At 37.1% G+C, this 11434-nt stretch overlaps 1 protein-coding gene across 1 annotated transcript; it reads right to left on the minus strand.

The window, feature by feature from the left end:
* Positions 1-60: 60 nt before the first annotated feature.
* LOC115884620 (ribosome-binding protein 1-like) lies at positions 61-495 on the minus strand. The gene has a single exon (XM_030903258.1). The coding sequence runs from the start codon at positions 493-495 to the stop codon at positions 61-63; it is 435 nt and encodes a 144-aa protein (XP_030759118.1).
* Positions 496-11434: the final 10939 nt, after the last annotated feature.

The following is an 11434-nucleotide window of genomic DNA, read 5'->3' on the forward strand; positions in this document are numbered from 1 at the left end:
TTGTCCCTCTTCCATCCCTTCCCCCCCGTCCATCTGTCTTCCCGATTCTTGCGCCCTTTTTCAGCTCCGGTGCCTGCCTTTTCTGTGGGGCCACTCGCCGTTCGCCCTCCGTCGTACCCGCTCCCCTCTTGCTCCCTCCTGCTCTGTGCGCTGGGCTGCCCTTCCCCTCTGTCCACCCGTCTCCGCTGGGCCTTTTTTTCCCCCTGCGCCTTGCTGATGCGATCTCCGCCTGGCCCGGCGGCCCCCCTCGCTCCTCTCTGCGCTACCTCCGTCTTCCCCCTCACCTGCCCCGGTTTTTTTCCCCCCATTCGCCTCCTTTTTTCCCGGTCGCGCCTCCCTCTCTTGCCTTTGGCGTGCTCCTGATTTCTTTCCCTGGCCCGGGCCCTCGCCGTTCCTTCCCGCTTTGTTTCGTTCCGTGTTCGTGGCCTGCCGTTTGTTCCTTTCCCCATCGTTCGCCTCCGTGCCCCCCCCTCCCCCGTCCTCCCCCCTCCGCATTTGCTCGTTCCCCCTCTCTGCTCGGTTGCGCCCTTTGCCGGTCTGTTGGCCTTTCTCCTGGTCGTCGTGCCTCTCTGCGCGGCTCTCTCCTCTGTCCCGTCTCTCTTCCGGCCTCCCTCAGCGTCCGCCGCGGTCAGTGGCGCGTTTCGGCGCCCGCACGTCTGTCTGTCTCTCTCTCCCTCCTTGAGTGAACGCTCTTTTAGGCTATTGGGTCATTGCGCGCTTCTTTCCGCCCCTGCGTGCAGCTCTCTTCCTCTTCCCTCCTCCCCCCTACGCGGCTTCCCCCCTCCTGGCCTCCCCTCTTTTGGCCTGCATTCTTCCCCCGCGCCGCCCCCCTCTCCCCTTGCCTTCCCTCTCCTCCTTTTTGCCCCCGTCTGTTTTTTTTCGCCCCTGTGTGTGGCCGCCCCGTGTCCCGCTGCGTTTTTCTTTCTTTGTTTGCTCTTGCTCCCTCCGGGTGTCCACGCCATACTAGCCCGTTTTTTCCCTGGTCGTCCTCGTCCCCCCGCCCCCGCCTCTGCGGTTTTTTTCGCTCCCCCCACTTTTTGCCCCTTCGGCCTTCGTTTTGCCCCTTTTTTGGCTTTTTTTTCGCTTTTTCTTTTCCCCCCCCCCCTTCTTACTCCCTCTGGCCCCTAGGTCGTCCCATTCCCATGTGCCCGCGCGCCCATCCCGCCCCGCTGCGCGTGGGTTCCCCCTTCCTAGCCCCGCCCTCCGCCCTTCTCCCCGTCCCCTCGACTCCGGTTCTTTTGGCCTTCTTTGCCTCGCTCCCGCGCAATCCTCCGTCTGTTTCTTTCTGCGCTCGCTCTGCACCCTTTGCTCCTCTGGCCCTTCTGTCTGGGCCATCCCTGTCTATATCAGGGTGTCTCGCCCTGTTCTCCAGACCCCGGCCCCTTCCGCCGCCTCTTCCCGCTCCCCATCCGTCCCCCGTTCTTCTCCCGTCTGTCTCTCTCCTCTGCTTACGTTTCGGCTGCTCCCTCCAGGGGTGTCTGCCGTTTCCTTTTTCTTTTCGGCTTTTTTTTGTCCCCTCTTCCTGCGGGTCCCCTCCCCGCTTTGATGCCCTTTGGTGTCTGGGCGTTTTTTGCTCGTGCGTCCCTTCGCTTTTGCTGTCCATCTGGCCTTTCCCTCCTTGTCGCGGGCGCCCTTCCCTCTTTTTCCTGTGGTGCTCTTCCCCCACATTACCAATATAATATACTTTTCGTCGTAGCCTGTAATACTACAAGTAAAAATGATATCATTTACGTACGTTTTTAACGTAAAAAAGATCTCTTAAGTAATAATCGCTACGAGTAATAGTTCTCGAGATATTTGAATCGAAATTATCAATTACCTGTCATTCTTGACATAAATTAACATGTTGACATCAAAATCAAAAAAAAAAAAAAAAAAATCATAAAATTTTGATTGTTTTTTTTTTTTTATTTTTGATTTTTTCTAAGAAATATTTTATGATGTATATTGTAAAAAAATAGAAAATTTCCAATTTTATCTTTTTAGTCCATAACTATCCTAACTTAAGCAGTGCTTATTTTTTGTCATTTAATGACATGTATTGACTATTCCAATTCTAAATAAATATCCATATTTTTAAAAAAAAAAAAAAAAAAAAAACTTTTTTATGTAAAAAATACGAAAATGTATATTTTTTAATTCAGCAGTTCTATACAGGTACGGACAAAAAGTTACTACTCTTCAAAAGAGTTAAATCACATGCAGGTGGCGCCCTCTACAAATAGGAGTCATAATGACATCAAAATCAAATTTCTGATGTTAAAAAAACTATCAGGCACCAATTTTCATCCAAATATTTACTTTACTTCAGAAATTATTTGGAAAAAATCGATATAAAAATGAAACTTCTACACCCTGTATCTCCGAAACTAAGCATTTTAGGACATATATTTATAAGAAGTTTTTTACTTCTTTTTATCTGCAGAATATGCTCCCGAAGTTTTCGGAATACAGTTCGGACCACACTGTATACTTAGAGTTCTACTGTAAGATTCCTCTATTAAACTTGATATTTTCGTAATTCTTACTGGTACAAGTTTGGCAACCAGAGGTTCTCTATAGGCAGGGGCGGATACAGGAATTTATTTTAGGGGGGTACTTATTTTACCCGAATAAAAAGTAATGTAGAATATGCTATTTAGGGAGCCATTTTAAACCCAAAAACCTAATTTTTAACCAAATCCATACATTTTAAGGGGGGCCCGTGCCCCATGGCCCCCCCCTCTGTATCCGCCACTGTCTTTAGGCAACATGATTGGAAATAATAAAATAAGTTATTTAACGGTCATTTTAAAAGCTAGGTGATGTTAAACTGTCTCCTCATTGAATATCTCAGTAGATTGAAGCTAAGAAGCAACGGCAAATGCAGATTCTGTGGGGAAAATGGGGAAACATCAGAACACCTCACCACTCTAAAACCGTTACCAGACACTGGCTTTTGTCAAAGCCCCGAGATTCCGCTCATTGAGATCGATTTTTTAAATAGTTTTTCCTTAGTTCTAGTACGTGTTGAATAATAATTTTTGTATTTTTTTGAGTAATTTGTCTCGACTTTCCCCTACGTCAAATCAAAATCAATTTATTAGAAGAAGAAAGAATTATGGTGGAGTAATTTATTTTTAGAACGTTACTCTTGTGTGGCGACGATGACAATCCAAAAACACCATCAAAAACATATGAAAGTTTATAAAGCTCGAGTTTTAGTCGCATTACTCATACGAAAGGAACATTCTACCTACCCACATATATCGACTATAATTAATAACCAAAAAATCACATTAATAATATGCCCTAAAGACAACTCAAGCCTTCATTAAAAACCCCGCCTGGCGTTACTTTAAAATAATGACATTAACTGGGAATATACCGAAATATCCCTCGACCTAAATGTACAACACATTTACGCCTCCCGAAAATATTCATATTATATTCCTTAAACCCTCATAAGGATCGAATTTCTGCAGAAGCAAGCCGTCGATATGATTTCGTTTTAAAGTTGTTTGAGGGTTAGGCATAAAATAATAAATGAACTTTATATATTCAAATTCGCTCTTCAATAGCTGTGCGTATGTGTTGATTTATTTCAAATAATTAACCGCACCGATAACTCCATTCGTTATTTAATAGTATCTATACAGGGTGATACCGAAATTGATGTTTTTGATAAATACGATTAATATTTACACTGAGGTATTGATTCAACCGAGAATTCAGTCGAATATTATAAAAGTTATCGAAGAGTTGAATACCGAGAACCACACCAACCAAAAGAAGTAAAAGTGGCCAATAAACTAAGCAGAAAAATAACTGTGACAACCGGAATCAGACAAGGAGATAACTTAAGCCCAACCCTGTTCAACATCGTAATGGACGAAATCATAAATGAAGCAAGCTGGGATAGGATATCGACTGGGAGATAAAGGAACAAAAATAATATGTTCTGATGGCGATGCAGCACTCATATCTGAAGCCGAAGATAACTTACAAAAGCTTCTACATAAGTTCCAACAAACGGCAAAACAAAATGCCTTACAATATCTAGAGAGCCTAGAAGATGCAAACTCGCAATCTATGATCAGAGTGTAGAACAAGTGATTTCATCTAAATATCTAGGGGCAAATATATCAAGCACTAGGAGTCTCAAAGAGGAAATAAAACCCCAAACAACAAAGGCATCATTAATATCAGGATATTTAATGAAAATAATTTGGCGGAATAAATATATGAGCGTCAGAAGTAAAGTTAGAATTTATAAGGCTTGCGTGAGACCGGTTGTGACATATGCGATAGAGACCAGAGCAGAGAACACAACAACAAAACGGCTCCTAAGAACAACAGAAATGCGAACACTTAGATCAATTACAGGATATACCTTATATGACCGGAAAGGAAGTGATGATATAAGAGAAACATGTGAAGTACAGGATGTAGTAAGATGGGCAAGAAAGGAGGAGAAGAGAATGGAGACCATGTGGACAGGATGGCAAACGACCAGTTAGCGAAAATTGCTAAGGGAGAAATGACCCAACACGCCTGGACTGCCGGGACGACCACCTATAAGATGGTATGACGCTGGTCTTCATCATCCCAACTGTTCTTAGGGAACCATTGAAGAAAACACAGGACTTGGTCGAAGTACGAAGAAGAAGAAGGTACTGAAATGGCAAAGAAGAATTTATAAGTAAGAATAATTTTTTTAGATTGTATGGGAGGGTGGAATTGAATCACCGCGACCTTATAGATCTACTGGGTCCTCTTTCTTGAGTTATAACTCATCAATTCTCAGGGTTGACGGTTTTACAGAGGTTAGTTCTCCATATCCGATATCAGTTGTATCAAAGTTTATGGTACGAATGGTTCTCGTGTTATTTTCCTCATAGAAAATGCATTCACCGTGGTTTTTTAGGTAATCTACTGAGGTATTCGTTGAGGAGACAATGTCCTGTTAAAAACCTCGTGATAATCCGGAGATTGCTCTTACTTTGATTTTTTTCAGTCGTAAGTCCAGAGAAATTTGCTCGAGTGTCTTAGACTGTTGGAGGATTTCCTTTCCAGGTTTTTGAGTTCTGTTTTAAGTTGGTTTTTACTGGGGAGGCAGAACGGTCCCTGTCCAGTTAGTGGAGTGTTCGCTTCTGTTCTAGCTAGATCGTTTGCAAGTTCATTGCCTTCTATCCCTTGGTGGGCTGGAACCTAGAGTAGGAGGACTTTATTTTCTTTACCTAGTTCGTTCAACTTCTTTAGACATTCTTAGACCGGCTTCGAATTGATGATTACTGAGTTTATCGCTCTTAAGGCTTGACTGTCAGATAAGATGGTTATTTCTTGTTTTCGCTAGTTCCTATCTATAAGTTAAGTTGTACATCATACGGTAGTTTAAAACAAATAATGTTTTAAACACAGTTGTGATGAACAACTGTTTTAAACCATAAAAACACATGTTTTCTTTAAAAATAAGTAAAAATATTATATTTTCAACCCTCTGATTTGTAACGAATTTTTGCCCCCACACTTTTTGAACAAATTTTCTGTTCGAAACAAGCTAGCTAGACCGTATTCGGCACGAAATCTCCTTCGTTTCATTTTTTTTATTCACTTTTGAACGTTATAACAACTTATATTGAATATTGTTGTCAAAAGGCATTAAACGGATCTGAACGTGTATCGAGAAACAAAAGGAACGCCATAAAGGGGGCGCGCAACACGCAAATCAAAAATAATATAATAGGGAAAAGACGGCGAGCTGAAAAATTGGGACGTCGCCGTCGTATTTCCCTACAGAGATGTATGTTTTATTTAACCATCAACGACTACAGAGCTAAACGTCCCTCTATATTTTGAAAACGCCTGCAATTTGACAATGTTTTAAAGGGTTGATGTTAGCACCATAATAGATATTTATTTACGATACAAGTGAGTTAACAGCATCATTAAGATACTTGTGTGAAAGCATCATTAAGATACGTGTGTGTAACCACAGAAGTATCTTAATGGAGTTAACTCGCGTATAATATTTTATCTCCGTCGAACTATAAAAACACACAATGAATTTTAAAAATTAATGTTACTTAACTATATACCTATCATAAAAATCAATTACCTTAATACCTTTGTTCAAATAACACACCATGCATGGCAATGTCAATATGACAGTAAATAATATTGATGTCACTAGTTTAAAAAATGAGCGATTCGGAAAGTATTTCCTCTGACATTGAAGAAGAGACATTCAGAGCCATTTCTGGATTGCTTCCAGCAAGATCGAAACAAGTATGAATATACATACTCTAAGTATGCAAAATGGGGCACCGAAAAAAAAGTACACAACTATGGAAATGAAAAGGTACTCATAACATATTTTTCCAAATTAGTGCAAAATAAATGTTTTAGAAAATATTTTTTTCTCTTTAGTAATCTATAACCATCAAAACAAGGAGTTTGATAATGAAAATGCGTGAGTAAGAAGCTCTTAACTCACTCAAAATGCGTGAGTTAAGAGCTTCTTAACTCACTGACGTAGATAAATACATATATTATACCCCAATTTTCTCCAAAATGGGACATTGGATTTTCTTAAACATCTAGCTAGAGATATTACAAATCCAATGATGGAAAAAAGATTCCTCAACCAATAATTCCACGAGAACTAAGGGCAAATACTGAAAGGCACTATGGTATGCAAAATAACCGGTGAAGAGGTGTAACTAGAAATGAAAAGTTCTTTGCTCTAGGTGTTCTTATAGAATAAAAAGAAACCTACTGTGCTCAAGAAAAATATGTTTAAACTGCTGCGACGATAAAATGGTATTTTATAACGACGATAATGCAATTTTATCGTCGTGTATAAAACATAATTTTTTTCCATAGCGAGTTACGTTTTAAAAAATATTCAGAAATTATTATTTCAAGGAATTTATTACGAGTAGAAAAAATATTGTGCTGGGTTGGCGTTGGTTTCTATATAATTTGACAGATAAATAAAGCTGTCTCTTTAGTTGTCAGTTTTGAGTCAATATTTTCTAATTATAAATGTGGATTTGAATCAGAAAATCAATAATAATAATAAGTTATGAAAATGAACGTCTCTGTTGTTATAAAAATAAGGGCATTTATCAAAAAATGAAATATTATTTTTAAGGTGTTAAGTCTTTTTACTACACTGTCTAATAAACATAATTAATCTCAGTTGGTTAGTTATTTGGAGCAATTAATCCACGCAAACAGTCAATTAAAATGCTAGTTTGAATACTGGAATCATATTAATTGGTCCTCCTTTAACAAATATTTAAACAGTTTTTTAATTTTTTTTAATGAAATAAATGAACTAGGTATATTGACAATATTAGTTGTTCTGTACTCTTTAAAATTTTTGTACATGCTTTAAAAATATCTAAAAATTGTCAGTATTCCATGGGTATATTGATAACTGAGTTCTAAATTACAAGAAAAATGCATTTTTTTCTACGGAAACTTGAGAGATAGGTAAAAATTTGATAGACAATTTAAATTGTGCATCTGATTTCATAAATATTCAGGGTGTTCCATTTAAATAAACAAGTTTATTGCCGTTTAAAGCTAATAACTTATTTAAAATAAAGTATTTAACACTCTGTATAGGGTAGTAAAGTTTTTATTATTATAAAATAAATATTGATGTGCATACTGTAAATAGTTTAGATTTACTGCAAAGTAAATATTTTAGTATTAAACTTTGATATCTTCTCGGAGAATGAAGCTTTAAGAATGTGAGTGGCAATTTCACAAAATTGAAAATATTTCAAAAACGAGTATGTGATTGGTAAGTGTAATATAACCTGTGCAATGATGCATTTGACCGTTAATTGTAATCGTTAAAGCTGAAAAAAGTGATAATAAGATATCAGGGTGGTTCGCGTATTTAAAAGAAATAAAACTTTGGACATTTTTTTATTTAAATTTTTTTTTTTTTTTATTATTTTGTAAAAAATAGTTTTAAAATTGTTTTTTTTTTTTTTTTTTTTTTTTTAAAAATATTGAAAACTTACAATTTGTAAAACTCAAATCGTTTAGCTACAATATTCCGTGTCGTATGTGGTGAACAACCCTGTATAACATTGTTAATCTAAGTGTATAACATCAAAATTTTGTGCTCGTTTTTTGTGTCGGTGAGTGTAGATATAGAAAACTAGAAAACTTAAGTTGTTTATCCAAGAGCTTTGTCTCGAACCCAGACAAATACTTCAAAGTTGGACAAATAATGGAAGGAAACGATAATATTTCGTATGAATGGCACATTGTCGACGTTTATCTTAATTATTGGATTCGATTCGATGCAGAAATCGTGTCGCAACAACGCCCAAACGCCCCGGACGTTGATCTAAAGCAATAAAAGGAAAAAATAACGGACAAAATGGCACATACGTGGGCGAGAATCGTGTACGGACCTCGTTCGTTGCGGTTTTGCAGAGGTGGAAGCCTAAAAGAAAGCTCTGGATTTATTGCCGTCTGATGTGTATATGTCTATATCGCAATTTACCTCGGTTGAGTTTCTACAATAACGCGGTAAATGAAAAAAAAAATAATAGTACTGTAGGAAGATTTATTGTTTTAAAACGGCCCTGTATCATACAGTCTATTGCTTCGCCGACCTGAACATAGGAAATCCCATGTTAATCTTAAAAATGATGAAAAAGTTTTCCCCATTTTCTTTTCCAGAAAAATGTATTTGAAACTTTTTAAAGAACTTCTTAAAATGAAGCAAATTGTTCATTTTCAATAGTTTCTACGAATTCCTTTGGAGTTATCTAAGGTAACAAATACTAAATTAACTAAAAAATCGGCGCCGGGAGGCACGTATAGCCGCCCATACTAGAATATGTTAATAGAAAGTTGGGAGGCAGTTCTTTTAGTTTCAAAGTAAAGGAATTTTTCCAATTTTGGTCCGCGGTTATTTCCCCTATCCGCCACCTGGGGTCGCGTCCGATGGGAGTTTGGAGTTCTCCACACGGATTTTCTCAAAAACGGACTACGGAAACACGGACCCATACAGCACGTGCAAATGAAATTACGTTTCTACAAAGGAGACACATGATGAACAAAATATGTTAAAGTGAACCTAAGTGTTCATCTTTCAGATTCATCTAACATATGCATATGAGATACACGCAGGTTTATATTGATAGAATAGTGTGATACAGTGTTTACTAGTTGTATACCGTATACCGTGTGCACACAGGATTCTAAAGAGTTTTTTGTAGCGGAACAAATAATTATTAAAATGATGAAATCTGACGTCGGTATATGAGACATACAATGTATAAGTCATATATATGTGTGATACTTCGTATCATAGTTGTGCCTATAGTACACACCTTGTAAAAATGTGACGTATACACATAATATAAATATCTATATAGACACTAATAATAGTAATAGTGTACTGTTGTGTCTACATTCTAGCATGAAATGAAGGTGTGCGCACGCGCGGATAGCCTCAGCGTAGACACACCGACCAAGTGTATCTTATGTGTCCTCTCTCCTTTCTCCTTTCTAGCAGTGGTACGTGTTAGCAGCCATTATTGTTTTATTATTCGGAAGCTCTATATAAATGTTCTGTTTGTGTGTAGTTTAAAAAAGATTTAAAGATAAGCACAAGTTTTTAATTACCTTGTTACACCTTCCTAAGTGTATTATTAATATTATAGTAGCGACTCTTCCCGTACTCGATACCCAATTTACCAAATTTTGACTCCAATGAATGTAAACTCCAAATATTCTCGTATAGTGATAAAGAGGTTAGTGAGGTTAGCTCTGCAATATAATTTTTTTTTTAATTTGGAAATAATAAAAATCTAAATGGACCAGAGAAAGAAAGATTTAAACACTTCAAAGAACTTCTTACACTGATATTCGGTAAGTTATTGATGGATCAATATACAGATATGTTTAATATTCAATAATCAGTTTCATATAAAATTTAAGGGTGAGATTGTTAATCTAGAAATAAAATACAACAAAGTCCAACAGAGTGCTCGATGAATGAGTATGCTAACAAACCAACTGCTTGGAAGGAAAAGAGGAGAAAAAATGACTAAACGAGGTCCACCAAATCGTGGCGATATATACCAGTGTTTACCATTTTAGTATGTTGTTATACTAGGTACTTATATTTTTAATACATTTTCATACAAATTCTGTTCTTTTACAATGTTTTCTTTAATAATTCTTAAAAAGAACGAAAAGTTAGGCATCAAAACTTGTATTATTTCCTAAATTCGTTCATAAGAAGTAGTTTTATCTAGCACAAGATGTATATATGAAGCAAAATACATACGTATACACGCGGTAGTCACAACTGCAATGTGTAAACAGAGTTTAAACGTAATACACAAGCACTGTGTATCCTACGGCACACTGTGTATCCCTTACTTTGTGTATACATAAATGCTATACTGTGGCTACATTATTGTGAGGCGGACGTTTAACCTTTCTGCATACGTGTTGAATTACAATGTGTAAACGTAGCATATTTACATCGGGGGAATTGTGTCACCCTGTATCTGCATCTAATAATGTATACACATCGTAAATGTGATTTGATGTGCTGTATGGGGAATATCTCAAAAACTGCGACTTTGACTGATTTTGATGTTATTACAAATTTTGTTGCAAATATTATTCCTAATCTTAAATTGAAAACCGCGTTTCGCTAACTACTGTAATTTTGAAGTTACGATTTTTTTTAAATTTTTAACTCCCCCCCATACACCCTTACCAACCCCCACCACCACCAAAAACTAATAGCCAGATTTTCGGGTGCCACAGTATTTTTGTGCCAAATTTGGTTAAAATCGGTTTAACGGTCTTTGAGTTATCGTGTTACAGACAGACAGAGAGACACCATGAACATATTTTGTATTCAGGTAATTTATGGGCCAAATAACTCATTTTGAGTGAAATTAAAAAAAACTTTTTTTTGGCCGATCTTAATTAATAGCCTACCATACCTGTTGGTATTTGGCTTGGTCGGCTAAAAGTAATCTAGTCCTGAATGGAATAAGAAATTTGTAAATATGAAATATATAACTGAAGAAAAAGCCAATTTTAGTTTTGTGGTATTTTGTAGTAAATAGTCTACAGACTGTAAAGGATTTATTAATTTTCCAAATAATCGAGAACAATTAGTATACTGTAAATGTAAAAAGAATATAAAAATAAAAAAAAATAAAAGAAGAATATTATTGATAAGCATTATCGAGAAATAATAAATTAAAATGAATTAAATATTCTGTTACAAGTGGAAGATGAAAAACAAGTAAATAAAAGTACCAGAATACTTGGAAATATAATCGAAAAATATCAAACCAAGGAATTTATGTATAAACTATTCAAAACGAACAACTAGCTTCATTTTAATGAGTCCTTTAAAAAGTTTCAAATATATTTTTTTTGAAAAATA

This window comes from Sitophilus oryzae, unplaced genomic scaffold (genome assembly GCF_002938485.1).
Source record: "Sitophilus oryzae breed Bouriz unplaced genomic scaffold, Soryzae_2.0 scaffold_305_pilon_pilon, whole genome shotgun sequence".
Taxonomy (NCBI): Eukaryota; Metazoa; Arthropoda; class Insecta; order Coleoptera; family Curculionidae; genus Sitophilus; species Sitophilus oryzae.